Below are 20,836 nucleotides of genomic sequence, written 5' to 3' on the forward strand. Positions count from 1 at the left end.
TGACCTTTGGTTTGGACCCAGCGTTCTGATGCTAAAAATTAGCATCAATGCTAAAGAAAGCTGCAATATAATCAATAGCATGTGGAGAATCACAAGAATGTTAACTAACCTGGATGTGCACTATTAAGTATGTTAAAATTATTGAATCAACTAAAATTAGCCAAAATGGTAATGGTATTCATGCTAATGGTAACATGAATACTGTCAGTAGCATGTGGGGCATCACTAGCATGTTGTCTGCAATTGACTGTCTCCATTCAGTATACTAAACATGGCTAATATGTAAGAAAAATAGCTAATAGTGTAATTAAGGTAAAAGGATAATGCTAATGCAATGCTGCGCAAGAGAGTGCCCTAACCTGAGAGAAAAAGATAATGCAAGCTTATATTATTGCACTGCCATAGGCGGTGCACTAACCTGAGGGGAATATTGAGGCTAGTCCTATCCAGCAGCCAATCCCCTCCTGTGTTCTGTTGCTATGGTTATCAATCCTCTGTTACTGTCGTGTGTGTGTGAGACAGAGAGGAGGAGAAAAAATTCTATCTTTGTGAGACACCCAGTCAGTTTTTATGAAAAAAGCAGTCCGAACTACTCCTTCCCGTTCGGGAACTGTGATACATATTCGAAAACCGTTTGAAGCGTATCAGAGGGCTATTTGTCGTCTCCGATAGTACCGCGATTCATATCTCTACCTCACTCACAGTAATAACAGTGATGAGAGACAGATGGTGTGTGCGGAGGTCTGAAATTTTTCAGAAAAGTATGAAAATTAATGGCTGAGAGCATCAGTTACCCTGGCGAGTGATTTTGCTCTGAAGCACCTTGACAGAAAACTGTAAGCCCTAGCGGAATTTTGAAAACATTTTACCGGAGCAGGTATGCATATCAATGTCATGACCGAGTTTGATATCGATATTTGTGGGCATGACGGCGATTTCAAAATGCATGGAATTGCATGGAGGCAAGTCAGTCACTGACCCCAACACAGGCCCCAACTAATGTTTTCACACACTAAGCAAATGTCAAAATAGCATAACTTTAAGATTTTGGTCTGCACACATTATAACCAGGACTTGGGATTATCATAATTTCCACAATGTGAATTTAATTGTTTGCATTTTAGTACAGCCAGATTCAAAGGTTTGCTGCAGTAATACATATTTCAGATTTTGCTACCAATTTTGGGAAAGGCTTTTGACCAAAGTTGGAAGATTAACATTTAATGATGGTTAACATGTGCAAAAAAACAAACAAAAAACTCTGAAAATAAATACTTCTAAGGAGGGGTGAATATGGTGTTAGATCTTGGTGTAACTATGTTTGTAAAACGTCTTTTTAAAACATTATTTACATATTACATGTTCGATTACTCTGTGGACTGATCTTCAACCTTTGTTTGATCAGAATAATTTTCTCAAGTGATAATAAAGGCAAAATTTGATGACTTCATGCTTTTTGAAATACTTTGAATGTCCACACCAAAACCTTTTTACATATTTTGAAAATTTTCTTAAAGGTTGATGGCCAACTGACCAGACTGCCATTCAGCTCTGGATCCAACAGAATCCACATCTTCCAAAGCAGCACTCACAGTGTCATACTTCGCACAGCCTTTGGTGTAACTCTGCAGACTGTCTGGCCTAATTTAGTGCGTGTCACTGCACCAGGTGTCTACAGTGGTTTATTAGGTGGACTTTGTGGAAACTACAATGCTGACCAGAATGACGATTTCCGTACACCCAATGGTACTCTAGTCAGTGACTCCCAGATGTTTGGGGACAGTTGGCGAGATGGCTCCCTGGCAGATCACTGTGTGGAAAACAGACCTCGTAATTCTGCAATCAATTTCAGTTCCAGTGAGTACTGTGGAGTTCTTACTTCACACATTGGACCATTTAGATCATGCTGGGCTGCAGTGAACCCATGGCAGCAGGTAAATGCATGTGTAGAAATCCTCCAAGGCTCCAGAGATCCAGCATCAACGCTGTGTGAGGTCCTCCGAGATTATGCACTGATGTGTCAACATAATGGTGTATCCCTGGGACAGTGGAGGAATGCAGCTGGCTGTGGTAAGTACTAGAACCACATTTGATAGAGATGCCTTTGAAATGAATATATTAACAATCACCTTTTATTTCTTTCCCCTTTTGCACCCCCAACAGAACTAACCTGTCCACCAAACAGTCTTTATGAACTCTGTGGAAGTTCATGTCCGTCTTCCTGCCCCAGCCTCTCTTTCCCCTTCACCTGTGACACTCAGTGCCAGGAGGGGTGCCAGTGTAATGATGGGTTTGTCCTCAATGGTAACCAGTGTGTACCTCCAACATCCTGTGGATGCTTTCATGATGGACGTTATCGGCAAGCTGGAGAACAGTTCTGGTATGGTGAAGAATGCCAGAGCTTTTGCACCTGTAATGGTGTAACTGGTGTAGTCCAATGTTCCTCAAATTCATGTGGACCTCAGGAGTCCTGCCATGTTGTGGGGGGTGAGTTTGGCTGCCATCCCAACCCTCATGGCACCTGCTCTGCCTCTGGAGACCCGCACTACCTGACCTTTGATGGCAAGGCCTATGACTTCCAGGGAACCTGCCGCTATGTTCTGGCAACAGTTTGCAATGACACTGTGGACCTTCACCAGTTTTCTGTGAAAGCAAAGAATGAACCGTGGTTTGGACTGCCAGTTTCTACCACGGCTGAAGTTTTTGTTGATGTTTTAGGCTATCAAGTGCGTATGTCGAGAGGCAACAAGGGTACTGTGGAGGTAAGTCAAACCTATTCTAACAGAATATGTTGCACACTGTCTGAAGTTCAGATAGAATGGAAATTTTTAAAAACCAAAATGTTTCTTCTTGGTACATCACCAAAAATAATTTAGTTCTTAAGTAGCTGCATCTATAGTAGTCCAGAAATATCAGTTGTCAGTAATTCTTGAGAAGAGGGACAAAACGGGTCCTATGGATAAAGCACAAAATTTGAATAAAATATACACAAAATATATTTTTTTTCAAATATCTGACTAAACTAATCTGGGCCATGTGAGCACAACAATTTATGTTTTCCTGGAGTTTGCTGAATACTTTTTATTTTAAACGTTGTAGTAGGTGGATGGTGTCTGTAAAATCCCTTGTCCTACAGCAGAACTCAAAACATTATAATAGTTTAAGACAATTAAAGGAATACTAAGTCAATATATTATGATAAGTATAAGTATTCAAATCAATGATCATAAAAGTATCAAGAAATTTAATTAGAAGTAATTTTTATATATTTTCCAACTCAATTGAAATTTGTTCCAAGTTTTTGTCAACACCAACAGACATAAAAAGAATGTAAAAAAAAAAAAATCAGCCTGCACCTTAGCATCTTTACACTTCTAAAACATTATATGTCATATTTGTATATATAAGCTTGATGAATAATTAAATTTTTGGGGGGGGAAATTTAAACCCATTTTGTCCCACTTCTCAAGAATCACTGGTTGTTCATCCTCCCTGAAACACATTTTTATCTCCGTAGGTGAATGGAATCACAAGAAACCTGCCAATTGGCTTCAATGGAAGCTTGTCAGTTTTTGGGAGTGGATCTCAAACACTTGTCAAAGCAAAGTTTGGACTGAACGTCATGTATGATGGAAGAAGCACAGTGTCCATTTCTGTCCCCCCAAGCTACAGGTAGCCTATATACTTTTCAACGCAGTTTACATTTAATGTTATATTCTGTTTAATCCAATTTGTTTTTTAATTAATGCCCCTTTTAGGACTATTACACTAGTATATCATCACTGCATTTGTACAAAATATGCACATAAAGTTTCAAATATATATATATAGTTTTTATAGAAATGTACATTTTATTTTGTAATTTATTTTTATGTCTTTGTATATTGGTTTGTGATTTCAATGCCATGGTGCTACTGCATAAAAAGTTCCCAAATCAGTTAGGTACATATTTTTATTTAATATTGTTAAAAGCTCTTAAACTTACATTTGAATGCTGCTAACTAGCTAGATACTGATATTATACAACTTTAGCCAGCAAAATAGCTCACTGTTATCAACTTTAGCATGTTTAATCTTTACACAAATAGTATTTTTTCAATGTTTCAGAACATTTTGTGTTTTCTTGCCCGAGACTGTCCATTTTTTTCTATTTGTTTAAAATTTGATTCAGTCTATCTCATCTTCTTCAGAGGAAACATGTGTGGACTTTGTGGAAACTTCAATGGAAATCAAACTGATGACTTCCACACTCCAAGTGGAGCATCATCCAACTCAGCAGATGCTTTTGGGGCAGCTTGGAAGGTTCCTGGGAACTACACCTGTAGTGACGGCTGTGGTTCTTCATGCGCACAATGCAACGATGACCGATCTGCCAGGGCCCAGTGTGAGGTGATCCGGGCAGCTGATGGCCCATTCAGCTTCTGCCACGAGGAGGTGGATCCAGCACCATATTTCAGTGACTGCATCTTTGATGTCTGTGTGTCGGGAAATCGAGGCAGTGATTTCCTGTGCAGGGCTCTAGAGACATACGTCAGTGCCTGTCAGTCTGCTAATGTCCGGATCTACCCTTGGAGACAAAACACCACTTGCAGTGAGTATGGAAGGCAATTTGCTATTAAAGTATTCAATCAAACAAGCATCTTCCTCAAAAGTCTCTCAAAATATGTGATTTCCTATGTTTGTACTTGTTTTAACCAACTTGTCATCCTTTTTTCCTCAGGAATTGAGTGCCCAGCCAACAGCCATTATGAGCTGTGTGGAACAGACTGTGGCCACACCTGTGCCAGCAGCATTGATGCTGCCTGTGACCATGTTTGCTCTGAGGGATGTTTTTGTAATGAAGGGTTTTCCAGGAGTGGAACAAGCTGTGTCCCTGTGGAGAGCTGTGGCTGTCAGCATGACGGCTTCTACTTCAATGTAGGTCATTTCAATTCACTTTATTCTTGATAGAGTTAGCTTGGAAAGTGTGAATGCAAGTGCTAAAATAGCACTGCCAGAGTGGCTTTGAAGAATTAAAGATAATTAAAGGTGTTCCATTTCAAGACAACAACTCAAACATAAAGCCTCCTTGAGGAACTATACAGCAAAATCCAAAAGAATCAGGCAAAATGTTAAGAAGATATTTGTGAATCTCAACAAATACCTTGTGGAGGTTGTTTTCTTACTGTAGGTATGTCTAAGTATCTAAAAGTGTCATGCTCATTTGTTGTAAAAATTATGTGATTTGACAAACTGTAGGCATACCTAGCAATTGTACAGTTCAGGATGGGTCTGCCTCACAGAAATTACCCTGTTTTTTGTGAAATATGCAAATTACCTTCACCCATACTCAACTTTGAGAACATACTGACTGAAGCTGGTACAAGTATTTCATTTTCCTCAGAAAAACAAGTCATGTATGTACATGGGCTTAAAGCCATTCAGAGAGAAAGCAGACATAAGTCACAAAGTAACTAGTAAAGTAAAGTCACATTTGAAAATCTAGTTTTCAAATGTGACCCAACAGAGAAAGGACTTGTGCCCTTCACCAAATAAAATGGTATTATCACCCTGAAGGTTTGAAGGCAGTTTTGAGGTTTGATTCTAGTTTCCACCTGTCAATGAGCTAATTTATGGTTAGTAGTCTACTGATCTGCCAATCAGTGTATGAATATGTGCATGTTAGTGAGTGTGGTGGGGTGAATGTGGCTATAGTGTAAAGTACTTTGAGTGTTCCCTATGACTTATTTGGGTGGTACATGCTTTTGGACAACAGTAAAATGTGATGACACATCATATACATAATCTCAAACTTTTGTTTGCCACCCAGTTTGGAAATTGGTCCAGTAATTAATAAAAGTCTTAACTGGCAGGAAGGAGTGGAAACTTGGCAAGGGCAAATTATGAATTAGGTTCTGCATGATGCAGTTTTACAACAATGATTTGAATCAGAGAAGAAGCATTGCTGTAGTGCATTCCTTATTACCTCAAGGTTCATTTCGTCTTAACGTCGTCACACATCTTAATACTTTCACTGTTCTTTCATCTTGCAGGCCGGTGAGTCCTTCTGGACAGATAGTTGCTCCCAACAGTGTGAATGTCAAGCACCCAATGTCCTGATCTGCAGTCCCTCATCATGCACTCCTACACAAGAGTGCACCATCAGAGATGGTCAGCAGGGCTGTTACGACGCCATGTCTACCTGTACTGTATGGGGTAACCCACACTACATCACCTTCGATGGAGCCCTAGCTCATTTCCAGGGATCATGCTCTTACATCATCACTGAAAGCTTGAGACACAGCAACAATGAAACTCAGTACAAAGTCGTGGCCACGAACAAGCACAGAGGAAACGACTTTGTGTCTTTCGTGTCATCAGTTGATATATTCCTCTCAAATCATCCAGAGAGTGTTCATGTCAGACTCGGACCAAACAAGAGAGTGAAGGTAAGCTTTATTTTAAATTAAGGATAAGAAAACAAGTTTTTGTCTTAAAATCTTTGGTCTTACTCTATGAACTCTCATCATAACAGGTAAATGGAGCTGAGGTTTCTCTTCCTGCTAATGCAGGAAATTTTGGTCAGGTGATGAGGCAGGGAAGTTACATGGTGTTTAATGCTGCTGATGTCGTAGTCCAGTTTGATGGCTCTAATACTTTACTGGTCAGGATGGGCCGCAACTACCAGAACAGAGTTAGTGGAATGTGTGGGAACATCAATGGTGATCCCAATGATGACAAAGTTTTGCCCAATGGTACTTTGGCCCAAAACGACAGCCAGTTTGGCCACAGCTGGAAATCAGAGACAAGCCAAGAAGGGTGAGCTCATGCTCCATTTATTTGCCTTTACCTGATAAAATTTCAACAATTGCAAACGTTTGTGCATATGTCTGCTGTCTCTAAAATCTTTTAAATGTCTAACGACTTTTCTAGATGTGGATCCACTGATCAGAGAAGTGGTGATGGACTAAGTGACTGCCGCTTCATAGAAGAATACACAGAACTCTGCAGAGTCATCACCAACACCAGTGGCCCATTCAGTTCTTGTCACCTGCATTCAAACCCCCAACCATTTTTCACTTCCTGTGTTTACGATCTCTGCCTCTACACGCCAGCCAATGGCATGCTGTGTTCTGCTGTCTCTGCTTATGAGAAAACCTGCACCAATTTGGGCCTTAGCATCCCCAACTGGCGCTCTCCTTTGTGTTGTGGTATGTTTGCTTGGCTTAATACATTGTCAGAACAATGAGCGATTGATTGATTCTATGCAATATTTGTTTTGAAACTTTCTTGGCCTTTTCTGATGTATTTGATTCAGCTGAGACTGACCCCTGTGAACAGCTGGACTGTGCAGAGTATGAGTGGTGTGGTAAGAAAAATGGTGTGTATGGCTGCTTCTGTGACGAGCAATATCATCGACCCAACAGTGAGAGCTACGGTAAGTGCAACACTTTTGAACTTTTTGTTTTTCTTATGAAGAGCTCTAATAATAATTATGTTGTAGAGTCAGACATAGTTTGTTTGCTCTTCCTTTACTATTGGCATTCAAATAGAAAGCATAATCTTAGTTTTCCTGCATCAGTTGGTTTAGTTGGTCACAAAACCTCTGAATATGTTTCTCCCTCTGGTGAGCAGACTCAAACATTGAATGCTCCAGCAGTTCTGGCACCATGTCAGTATCTCGCTGCCAGCTGTTTGAAGCGGGCTTCCCCTCCAGTGCTCTCCATCTCCAAGACAGCTCTTGCAAGGGGACTCTCCAGGACGGACGACTCATCTTCCATTTTGACAATGACGACCATCTGTGTGGGACAGCTCTTAGGGTAACGTTCATGAATTGGAACATCTTCTTTAAAGCGTCCAATATGTTACTTAACTTGATTGATAGCATTCTGTCATTTCACTGTTTAGAGCAATGGAACTCACTTCATGTATGAGAACACTATTCAAGGGCATGTGGATCCTCATGAAGGTTTGATCAGCCGTGAGAGGAATCTTCATCTGGATTTCTCCTGTGTTTACCCTCTGGCTCAGGCTCTGTCAATGGCTGTGGGCATCAACCCTGTGGAGAGGTGATCATACCATTTTCTCCCTGTGGTTCCTTTGACCATTATGTCTATAACCAGTTAATTGGTTATTTTTTCTTTGCAATGGAATCCTGTAAGCAAATTGGGTGTGAGATTATCAGGTGCATTTAACTGGTTGGTCACATTAAATGTTTCTTCTGCAGCATTTTGAGGAAGAAGCTTCCTGTTGGCACTGGATCGTATATTATGAGGATGATACCCTATGAGGATGAAGGTTTCCTCACTCCCTTCAGTACTAATGGAAACATAGAACTGGAAGGTGATGAAATGTTTTACTTGGAGGTGCGAACAGAAGGGGTGGATCAGCGCCAGTTTGCCACAGTTCTGGACTCTTGTTGGGCCACGCCAGTCAACCAAGCAAACTACCCTGTTCGCTGGGATCTCATTGCTTCGCAGTAAGTGACACCATCTGGTTGTTCTTTATAATTTAATTCAGGGTCTTCTTGCTGTCAGTCTAACTGATGCATCTGCTTCTGCTTCACAGGTGTCCTAATCCAGATGATGGAACCATAGAGGTGATTCAGAACGGTGTCTCCACTGTGTCTCGTTTCTCCTTCAGGATGTTCACCTTCACCGACCACACACAGATTTACTTGCACTGCAGTGTCCACTTGTGTCTTTTGAGAAGCAACAACTGCAGAGCTGTAAGTTTTATTGTGTGCTTTTTGTGGCTATATTGTGTATGCTTAAGTTGCACTCCTTCAGAAGCCTCAATGTTGTTTTACTTTTTTTGCAGCATTGCTACTCGGGTCACCACACTATACAACAAGGATGTATCTTGCCATGACTCTGGAGCTCTGTCAATTGGACCACTGGTACTCGGGGCACAACCAAACACTGGAAAAGTTATATCACACCTTCACTGCTTTGTAAAGACAAAGATAATATTGTGTTAACAAAATCTACGCACATCTCTTTTTTTACACAGGTGGACTAATCCAGAGAAACGGTGCTTCAGGCCATCTGACTTCAGTTGTTTCCCTGATTGTCAGTTTGCTGATGACCAGAATTCTGGTCAAATGAGATGAAAGAATAATCACACTTTAAAATCCAATGAAGTTTTGTTACTTTTCATGTTAGTAAGAGGTGTTTCAGTATTTTGGTTTGTATTCCAAATTTGGTGAGAAACAGATGTAATTTCACTTTCCTAACATCTGCAACACCGTTGTGCTTTTTACTATTTGTGAGATTAATGTAATGTTCAGTTTTTTGTTTCTTCTGTGGATTTCTTTTTAATTAACTGTTGGTAATAGGGATTGTAAAATATTACCTAAATAAATATGGAAGTGTCAAACTGAATGAAATTAACAAGGATTTTATTATGGTGTATATTTTGTTTCTTGTGGTGGGAAATATACTCTATTTCAAAAGGGCTTAAAAATGCCATGAATTTGAGAACGTACAATTTCTAAATAAAGTCATTTAATTCCACATGAATTAATGCGTCCTTAACAATCTGACCTTTGGGTGATTAATATCTCCTATTTTTGAATGAAAGAGTGGTAAAAAAAAAACCCATCTCCTAAAAACATCTAGTCAGAAACTTAATAAATTCAAACTCCTGCACCCAGTTCTTGTTACTGAAATTCTTTAAGGCTGTTGTTTTATCAGTCAGCTCATAAAGAAACAAACTCTAAATCACTGTTCATCCCACTGTTAGTGTCTGACCACCACTCTATGTCCTCAACTAAAAACTATTTTGATGCATTATGAATTAATCATTGTTGCATTTCCTCACTTGTTGAAGAGTATTCCTGTATTTGTTAAAAAAAAATAAAAAAAACTGTTTTAGAGCACTGGATCACCCATGTACCAGGGATCTGGTGTTTTTTCTGTGTGGTTAATGTTTTGTCACCAGAGGGCGCCATAGGACCGGTGCATCTCGGCACACCTGCAATATACTGTATGTACTGCTGTTGTCATGAGTGATCAACAGCAGTACATTTCTTCCCCATTTGCATGTTTTCCTTTCTCTCTGTATTGAAGCAGTTGACCTATTTCTGGCCCATTGTATCATTTACTGTCATCGTTTCTCAAACTTTTTAAATCTTACCGTCTTTTAAATCTTACTTTAGACATCTAAACAAAGCTATGAGACTTTATGTAATGATGGGACTCACTGCAGAAGTTACTGACTTCCCACCACAGCTGTTAAGTCTGTTTAATTTGATTTTAATCACAAACAAAAGCTTCAACAGACAGGAGAATCTCTCCTTTATCTGAGCTTCAATTGGGATTCAAGTGACTTTTTGGTGATCAACTCTGGAGTCAACATTGGAGCAGAAAACCCTCTAATGATGCCGTCTCCACACAACAGCTTCCCGAACCGAGAGAACCTTTCAGTTCTGGAGATTTTCATCATATTATATTACCGTGTCTTCATTACATCTCCCTCTCTGTCTCTCTCACACTCACAGTTCATTCTTGAAATCAGCAACAACATAAGTTTTTGTTTTTTTAATATCAGCACTTGGGTTTCTGTTTCACCTTAAAACTTAAAACGAAAAGTTCAGTCATATTAAATAAAATTGTGCCATCTTGTGGCTAGAGCCAAATTAGTCAATTTTCACTTCCTTGTGAGCCAAAGATTTTTCCCAATTTAAAATAATAATAATAAATTGTTGGCAAGAAACAAAACTTGCAATATTTCTTTTAGTGAAACAATGTAGTCAGTTTTTTTTATTATTGTTTTTTGTTGCTCTAAAATGGGAATGATACTCTGGATGGATGCATGTGCCCCAAGGCTTTTCCTTCTTAAAAGTTGCAGATGTTTGTTGTTGCAGTTTTCAGAGAACTACAATACAAAACATGATTCATAAAAGACAAAAACTTTGTTGTACTTAATTTCCATTTTCAGAACAAAGATAACTCAGCATGACAAAGTGCCAGTCTGAGTTGTACTATTGTTAAATTGAGGTATTGGGGACCACAAATAATCTTTTCATAGAAACGATACTCCTAACAACAAGTTAAGTCCCTTCTCTATGTGTGAATATGTGCAGGAAAATGTGAATGAAGGTCAGCAATGGAGAATCTGAAGGTTGTGGTTTTGATAGATTCATATAAACCCTGATATATTTCATTTTGTCTTATGCAAATTAACTGCCGGCCCTAGCATAATGACAAAACTTCAGAATAGCTGACTAGCTTGCTATCCGTACAACTCTAAGTTGTGTGTGTGTTTTTTCTTTGTTTAATGTGCAACCTTTTAGATTAAGGTAATGCTGTCACAATATGCACACCAAAAGAAAAGTAGTTGCCGACTTTCCAAAAGAGCTATGGATTCAACAGGTTTGAGTGGCACAACTTGTTTATGAACTGACAGCTCGCGTGGCATTCCAGTTAGAAAATAAAATAAACAGCCACGGTTCGTAGGCATAAGCCAACAGGAACAATTACTATCAACATGATTGCAACGGGGATTTTTCCTCATGATTGTACTTTGATAAAAGAAAAATAAAATAAAGGAGAAGAGAATGTGTGCCACTCCTTTGTCCAAACACAATGCTGAAACCTCCTGGTTCACCCACAGCTGCTGCCCTTCCTGCATATCAGTCCCAGCTCATGAAAGAAAAGTAGGAGTATAATTATTTCAAAATTTGTGATTCACATTGTTTCGCATCCAAACTTGCTTCAATGTCTTGAGAACTTACTGTCATACAACTCCGTAACTCCATAATGGCCATTATGTACGGATTGTATGTGATAACACTTCCTTCATCTAGCTCACATTAAAAGCGTCAGGGGAAAGATTAATCTTGTGTCTAGATCTAGATGTTTTGTTGTTAGCCCATTTAACTGTCATGATGAGACCAGTGTGAACATCAAAAGGGTTAAACAGAAAACTCCTGGGAAGAAAGCAAAGCAGAAAAAGTGTCTAACTTTGAAAATAACCTGTGAAGGGATCTTTGTGCACATGGTGATGGCACCTAGATGCACGTGGTTCAAAAAAGGTCAATCACACTGAGGAAATGGTAGTCCTCTAGTGGATGGAGACTCTAAAGGACTCTTGACTTTTATTAGAGTGAGCATATTGACAACCTTGTAACCAACATCAATCTATATTAATTCAGGGTTTCCCCTTGTGTATTATAGGCCTGGCGGGCTGCCAGGCTAAGCGTTGCTTGTTATTTATACATTTGTGAACAAACAGAGCTCAAAGATCAAACTCATAGAATCAGATTGTAACTATGATAACAAAACAATCTAACTATGGAGATAGTTCTTTGCACTTTTACAAAGTAAACTTGCCAGCTTCTTTTAAATCTTAAGCTATCAGCCGGAGGAGCTTGATTTTTTTTTAGTTAATCTGTCACATATTCTACTGTCAGGACAATAGTTTTAACAAATATGTAAAAAAAAAAAAAAGAAAGTACAATTTATCAAGGTTACCTACTGCAGCTTTAATACATGACTTTTGTTGTTGGGCTCCTATACGCACGTTATTGAAAGTGATTATGCTTAATTTTTTTATTTTTATGCATGGAAATAAGGGATGGTCTCACCTATTTTCGACAAGGTGTTTGATTGGTGTTGTAGTCTATCCAAATGGTAGAGCGGAGTACCAGGCTTTCACTGAGTTAAAACTGACAAAAACTATTATACCAAAAAATATAGTATAACATAAACTACAGCCTGTCAACAAAGCAGAGACAACAGATAGAAATCGTCTAATAAAACAAACAAATTCATACCAATATTTAACCTGAAAGGTATCACGTAACCTTTCTCACAAAATTGTGTTAAAATATGAGGAAGCAGCTGAGTTTCAGTCTTTCAATAAAAGGATTAAATTGGACATTTGCCAGCTGTCACTGTATAAAGCATTGTTGCAACCCAGTGCTGTCACTTTAGATGTTTTCACCAGAGAAAGGCACTTAAGGTAAAAAGTGTTTTTGTTGTAATAAATTAAATACTAACATTTTGTTGTAGCAAAAGGGGAAAAATTGGATTCAGAAATGTTTTATTTCACATAAGTCTGTGGGTAAAAATGATTGTTTTGTCTGTAAAATTTTAAGCATTTGCATTCAAATATTTAACCATTATGTGTCTTTTTCTATTTTTAAGGCAGGTTTGCCTTTTGAAAAATGGCAAGCCAAATCATCCTGGCTGTACTGCTTCTGTCAGCGATAGGCAAGTAGCTTCTCAAGTCAATCTTAAATGAATGCATCTGTGTTAGTTTATCCAGAGATGTGAAACACAATTTATGTTTTCATGAACATTAAAATCATAATTGCAGTAGTAGAATCTAATTATACAAGAACAATAACAAATAGGTTCTTCTAAATATAATCAATTCCTGCAGGTTAAGAACATTTAAACTCCAAAAAATTCATTTTAAGCATTCTTAAATAGAAACGTAAAAAATTATAACCTCAACAACTATAGATAGATAGATAGATAGATAGATAGATAGATAGATAGATAGATAGATAGATAGATAGATAGATAGATAGATATGTCTGCTCTTGTTATTGTCTAACAAAATAGATGATCTTCTAAAAGACACAATATTTTTCTAACACAATATGTTACCTTAATATTAACATTTTTAAAAACACAAAATATGAAAAGAGCTTCACATCTAAATATTAGATTTGTTTGTCTATTTGCTCTTGTAATTGTCTGACAAAACTGCAGGATTTTTTTAACAGAAGATAAAAGGTTATTTTGTTACCAATATGTTTAATTAGTAAAATATAAAATAGCAAAATAACCTCTGGCTTTACTTCTTGATATTATATTTTCTTTACTCCTCCAATTAATAAATGAAATAGTAAATAAGTGTATTTGAATATTACATTGGACAAATTATTGTCATTTCAATAAATAACAAATGGTCAGAACTTTTTCACAAAGGTTTTGACCATTTGTTATTTATTGACATTAATTATCTTAATGTTATGTTCAATGATGGCTGTATATTTTTTACAGCTGCAGTGACAACACAGAATCTGGGTAAGCTGAAAGTTTATACCTATCCTCTTTCTTTACCTATAGATTATTTTTCTTTACTCCTTGTACAAATTAATTAACTGATATTCAAGTATACTTGAATGTTAGTAGAATTACAGCAATTGTTTAAGCTTTACCACAAAAAACAGAGGTCTATAATGCTATAATGTAAGTGTTGGAATTTTTTTATTCTTTACTGTAAATTTTACGGATTTTTTAAACAGTTTTCATTACAGTTGAAACACAGTATATCAGCTAAATGTTTTAATTCCCAAAGGATAAATTAACAAAATAACCTACCTTGAGATATTATTTTTTCTTTACTCCTTTCAGCACGATGTTATCCAGAAAGAGTCTAATTTAATCAAATGATGTCTCTCGTATTTTCTAGGACCCCTCTACCCAATTGCTGGAACAATAAGCTCTCGATCAGATGATGGAAGCTCACCTGCAATTTCACTCCCACGAACCTTCAGCTATTTTGGACAGTCTTACTCTCAGATTTACGTATGTTACTCGACGACTTGAACTTCTGAGCACTTTCCTTTTTACTGTAATCATCAAGACAAAAAGTAAACATTAACAAGAAGTGTATGTATAGTCATGCCTAATTTTTAGCTTTTTTTTTTCTCAGGTGAACCACAATGGACATTTGACCTTTGATTCACCATGGTCAAGTTTTTCTCCTCAACTATTTCCGATGTATGGAAACAGAGACATCATTGCTCCGTTCTGGACTGATTTAGACAACAGAGGCAATGGTGATATCTACTATGTTCAGTACACCAACGGCTCTGTTCTCCAACAAGTTACACAGGACATCAATAGATACTTCCCAGCTCTCAACTTTCAGGCCAACTGGATCTTCATAGCAACATGGCATGAAGTTGCCTATTATCCAACAACTGGAACAGTAAGTGATCTGTTTTTGACTACTGAAACCTACACTATTTTGCCAAATGTATTCGCTCACCTGCCTTGACACCCCATTCATAATCCCTAGGGTTCAATATGACGTTGGTCCACCCTTTTTAGCAAGAATAGCTTTAACTCTTCTGAGGACCTTGATGTCCACAAGGTTTAGGAGGGTTTATGGGGATTTTTGACCATTCTTCCAGAAGCTCATTTGTGAGTTCACATTCTGATGTTGGACAAGAGGGCCTGGCTCTCTGTCTCCACTCTAGTTCATCCCTAGGTGAACCCAAAAGGTGTCCTATCTGGTTGAGGTCAGGACTCTGATCAGACCAGTCAAGTTCATCCACACCAGACTCTGATCCACAAAGTTGGGAGCCTGGAATTGACCAAAATGTCTTGGTATGCCGAAACATTCAGAGTTCCTTTCACTGGAACTAAAGGCCAAGCCCAGCTCCTGAAAAACAACTCCTCACCATGATCCCCCTTCCACCAAACTTTACACTTGACACAATGTAATCAGATAAGTACCGTTCTCCTGGCAACCACCCGATCCACACTCATCCATCAGATTGCCAGATGGTCACTCCAGCGAACGCACTTCCACTGCTCTACAGTCCAGTGGCGGTGTGCTTTACACCACTGGAGTGACACTTTGCACTTGGTGTTGTATGGCTTGGATGCAGCTGCTCCACCATGGAAACCCATTCTAGGAAGCTCTCTGTGGTCTGTTCTTGAGCTAATCTGAAGGGCACATGAAGTTTGAAGGTCTGTAATGATCATCTCTGCAGAAACTCTTTGCACTTTGCGCTTCAGCATCCACTGATCCCACTCCGTCAGTTTATGTGGACTACCACTTTATGGCTAAGTTGCCATCATTCCCAAACACTTATATTTTCTTGTAATACAGCTGACTGTGGAATATTTAGGAGTCAGAAAGTTCCACAATTAGATTTGTTGCACAGGTGGCATCAGTTCTCCACTGGAATTCACTGAGAGCGGCAGATTATTTCACAAAAGTTTGTAAAAACAGCCTACATGCCCAGGTGCTTAATTTTATGCACCTGTGGCCACGGACGTGATTGTAACACCTGATTCCAATAATTTGGATGGGTGAGCAAATATTTATGGCAATATAGTGTAATTGATGTACAAGTAAAATAGTGTTTGATTAATCTGTAAATTCATTCTCAATAAATACATTTATTTTTTCAGCGAACAACCTTTCAGGCAGTCTTGACTACCAATGGCCATTATTCATTTGTCCTGATGAATTATGGGTCAATAGCCTCCACATCAAGATCTGTACAGGTCAGAGCTATTCAAACAAACTCATTAAAACAAAGTCATGTTTTATTTGTATTTTATTGGTCCCAGACAGTGTATATTTCTCTAAATATAAATTAATTGTTTTATGTATGCACAATTAATTTTCAGGCCGGATACGATACGAAAAATTCCTCTCACCACATGAACATCCCTGGATCACTCTCTAGTAACGCAACCGGACCCAACTCAACTTTTAGTCTCAACAGCAACGTCAACGTACCCGGTCGCTGGGCATTTCGAGTAGATCATGGTTCAAGAGGCTGCACTTTTAATGGTAGGAGAACATAGTCACTGAGGGTACTTCTTTATAACAACAAGCACACATATCATGAAAATAAGGGAAAACTCCAATATGTCTCTCAAGGCAGAAAAATAGGGCTATTAAAATAAGTGTGTTAAACCCTAAGAAACTCTTCAGTTTAATCTTCTATAAACCCTTCATTTCTTAGATTACATGTGTCATACCTAAGGCCTCGAGGACCGGTGTCCTGCCACTTTTAAATGAGTCTCAACACATTTCAACCAAGTACCATATTTTTCGGACTATAAGCCGCTACTTTTCCCCCACGCTTTGAATCGTGCGGCTTATAGCCCGGTGCGGCTTTTCTGTGGATTTTTCTTTAACCACCAGGGGGCTCTTTAATAGGAAGTGAATAATGCCGTTGATCTGGCAGTACAGCTCTAGCAGCTGCATGTATTAAGCTCAGCATGAACAAATCCATGGTTCGGCGTTGGAGACGCAGCGCTGCGCCTTTAATAGCAGATTTACTAAGTACGCAACCCTCTGCTGCATCCTTGTGGAAAACCGAATACCAGCGGCTTATAGCCCGGTGTGGCTTATATATGTAAGTTTCCAGTTTTTTTAAGAAAACATTGAGGGTGGGTTATAGTATGGTGCCCTCTATAGTCCAGAAAATATGGTAATTAGGTCCAGTGATGTCAGTAATGCGTTACTTAATAACGCGTTAATGACATCAGACTACTTTTTTCAGTAATCTAAAGCGTTGCTATTTCAAATCCAGTAGTCAGACTACAGTTACTTATCAAAATCACTTACTACTATTTTCTTTTGTAATTTAATTTTATTTCCTCTACGCGTCTTGGGGAGTAATCACCGTTTCTATGCAACGGTTATCAGCAGCGACAGAAATATAAACAATGGAGGGAGAAGCGGATTTTGTTGGTGGAAAAACAGGAACTATTTTGAATTTCGCTCGCCAAGTCTGATTATTATAAGCAGTTTGGGCTTGTTTTTTCTAAAGTCGCTTGCAGATTTAATGAGTTGTGGGTTGAGGTTTTTGGGCTTGCACATAAGCAGACATAAGCCCCAGAATTTGTCTGACATCCAGTTAGTTTTAGTCAGACTCTCTCTGTCCATCATTTCACGGATGATCTGTCCTTCTGTATCTTTGTTAATGTCAAGTTCATAGAGTGGTTCCCAAAGTGTGGGGCGCGCCCCCTCCAGGGGGCGCAGTGCCATTGCAGGAGGGGCGCAGGAAGCAGTATGGATGAATGAAAAAAAAAAACAGTTACACAAAAGTGTTTCACTATAAAGATGGTTTGTAGTGTGTCTTGTTGCAACTTGAAGTGTGAAATAAACTTCAGTGGAGTTTGAAAACAAAATGTGTGTATAGGTTTATGTCTGGTTGAACAATGTTTGTGCCCAGAGGAGTTTTTTTTTCTTTTTGGGGGGATTTTATTGTAATCCATAGGGAGGCCCAGAAAATCTTTGGGAACCACTGAGTTAATATATTACCTGTGAATTACGTTGAGCTTTGTGTTGCGCTACAACAAACTGCAAACATGGAGACTAATATGAACAGCGCAATAAACGTGAAAACAGCCACAAATGAACAAGTCTGTAAAGTTGTGCAACTGAACGCCATTATTATCATTATTAATATTAAGATAAGTGTTACAAATCTGTGCAGCGGGACATCTGAGTTGTGGAGCCGCAGGAGGAGTGTTGTGTGCTGCGCTCTGACACCAAACGCAGGGCCGTAACGCACAACCTGGACGCTGGGGCGGGGTAATCAAGTAATCAGTGATCTAACTAAGTTACATTTTCAAGGAGTAATCAGTAATTCAATTAAAGTTAAATTTTCAAAGGAACTATGCCATCATTGATTAGGTCATAAGCAGGACGCTGGAGAACTTATCTACATACTTAGGAGGTAATTCAGCCAATTGATTCTGATGTGTTGGACCAGTGGTACACCTAAAATATGCAGCACAGTGGCTCTTGAGGATTGGAGTTTGACACCTCTGTTTTAAAAGCATTTAAATTTAGATGTTTGAAACACATGAACTTATTCATCATTAAAGCAGCCTTAAATGACTCCTGTTCTTTCTTTGTTTAAAGGTCAAACTGTTCAACTTGGTGACTCTTTCTGGAGTGACAGCACCTGTGCACAGAAGTGCAAATGCACCGGTGAAGGGCTGCAATGCTCCAACAATCCCTGCTCCTTCTCCCAAATCTGTCGGCCAGCTGCATTTCAGTACTCCTGCCAGACAGCGCAAAGACGAACTTGCACCATCAGTGGAGATCCACATTACTACACCTTTGACAACTCAGTGTTTCACTTTCAAGGCACATGCACTTACGTTCTGTCAGAACAGTGTCAGAACAGACTGCCCTACTATAGAGTTGAGGGGAAGAACGAGCATCGCGGCAGCACTCGTGTTTCATGGACACAACTGGTCAAAGTCGTTGTCTATGATGAAACTATTGAGCTGGTTAGAGGACATGAGAGTCAGGCCAAGGTAACACGATTTTCTTACTCCCTGTAACATAGACATTGCATTATTCCATTGTTCATATTTGTAACTACTTTATCGTTGCCATCCTTACAGGTTAATGGAAGCTTTGCAACAGCTCCATTTTCCCTCAGAAACGGCTCTATCCAGGTTTATCAGTCAGGTTTCTCTGTGATCGTCAGCACTGACTTTGGCCTGATGGTGTCTTATGACAGATTTTTATATGTCCGAATCAGTTTGCCCTACACTTACCAAAATAGCACATGTGGACTCTGTGGAAACTTCAACAATAACCCTGGAGATGACTTTCGAACCCGTCAGGGTGAAGTGGTGAGCTCTGATGTGGTTTTTGCCAACAGCTGGAAAGCTGCTGGTGATGATGAGCCTGGCTGTGATGCTCAGTGTTCAGGTCTGGCCTGTGCTGGCTGCACAGTAGCTCAGACAGCACTGTACAGAAACTCTGCCCACTGTGGTATTCTTGAGAACAGCACAGGTCCGTTTGCTGCATGCCATCAACAACTTCCTCCTAGATCTTTTGTGGTCAGCTGTGTGTATGATCTCTGTGTCAGTGGAGGGTATCAACCCATTCTGTGCCTAGCCCTAAATGTCTACTCAAGTCAGTGTCAACAAAATGGGATCCAGCCACAAAGCTGGCGGCGTTCTGGCTTCTGTGGTATGTCTGCCAGTCAGTCACAATAATTTTAAAAAGTAAATGCTCTTAAAGATTAAAAATTTGAGAACAAATATTTCTTGTGTTTAGAAATCCCCTGCCCAGCCAATAGCCACTATGAGGCCCAGGGTACAGGATGTCCATCTACATGTGTCAACCCCAATTCCACCAACAACTGCCCCCTCCCAAACCAAGAGAGCTGTGTCTGCAATTCAGGCTACCTCCTGAGTGGAGGGGCCTGTGTCCCTCAGGCTGACTGTGGCTGCAGCTTTCAGGGTCACTACTACCACTCAGGAGAAACTGTCATACTGGATGCAGACTGTAGGAGGCGCTGTACATGCAGCTATGGCTCCATGACTTGCAGCTCTCACAGCTGTGGCCAACATGAGTCCTGCAGGGTGGAGGATGGAGTAAGAGGTTGCAGACCAAACAGCTTTGCAACATGTTGGATAAGAGGACTAGGATCATATCATACATTTGATGGAGTGATGTACCAGTACCCAGGAGCATGTCGCCTGATCCTTGCCAAAGTTATGGGGTTCTCTAATCATTCGCACTTCATGGTCACTGTGGAAAAAGTTCCTCAGGGGTCACAGGGTTTCTCTAATGTGCTAAAGTTTGGGGCAGAGGGAACACAAGTTGCTATTGAGATGGCAAGTAGAAGCACTGTGAAGGTGAGTGACAAATTTCTACAAATAAAATAAGTAAATAACATATTAGTGTGGCTTTGTTTGAAGATTATTACATAACTAATATTTAATGACACTTCAAATAATAAACAAATGTCAAAATATGTTGATAAAACCAAGCTTAGTGTACATATTGCCTATTTTGAGATGAACCTGAGTGGACTTATCTTCAATCTGTTTAATCAGCACAACCCAAATATGTATTAAAAGTAAGAAGGAAAATGTTTAACACTTTATCAGCTCTACTCAATCAAAACTCTTTAACTGTTGTAAGGAATAAGCTATTCAGAGAATGTCTACAAACAATGGACACATTATGTATAGTACATTTTGTATTAGTAAGATTTGATTATATCTGGAATTTTTCCAAAGTGATGAAAAGTGAGAAAATCAATTTCTATATCCAATTTGAAATATTTTGAACATTTGCACCAAAAACCTTTCTAAAGTTTTTTTTTGTT

General features: G+C 39.1%; 1 protein-coding gene across 2 annotated transcripts in view; it reads left to right on the plus strand.

The window, feature by feature from the left end:
- LOC116727172 (alpha-tectorin-like) overlaps window positions 1-20,836 on the plus strand; it is a 125,909-nt gene that overhangs the window by 86,817 nt on the left and 18,256 nt on the right. Inside the window, exons 144-147 of one of the 2 annotated variants that reach the window (XM_032574409.1) lie at window positions 3,518-3,672; window positions 4,191-4,591; window positions 4,721-4,917; window positions 6,033-6,428. In XM_032574409.1, coding sequence (XP_032430300.1) covers window positions 3,518-3,672; window positions 4,191-4,591; window positions 4,721-4,917; window positions 6,033-6,428 — 1,149 coding nt within the window. Of the gene's footprint in view, window positions 1-1,517; window positions 2,071-3,517; window positions 3,673-4,190; window positions 4,592-4,720; window positions 4,918-6,032; window positions 6,429-20,836 lie in introns of both variants that reach the window. The other variant, XM_032574410.1, reaches the window with a different exon arrangement.

The sequence above is a fragment of the Xiphophorus hellerii genome, chromosome 10 (assembly GCF_003331165.1).
Source record: "Xiphophorus hellerii strain 12219 chromosome 10, Xiphophorus_hellerii-4.1, whole genome shotgun sequence".
NCBI lineage: Eukaryota > Metazoa > Chordata > Actinopteri > Cyprinodontiformes > Poeciliidae > Xiphophorus > Xiphophorus hellerii.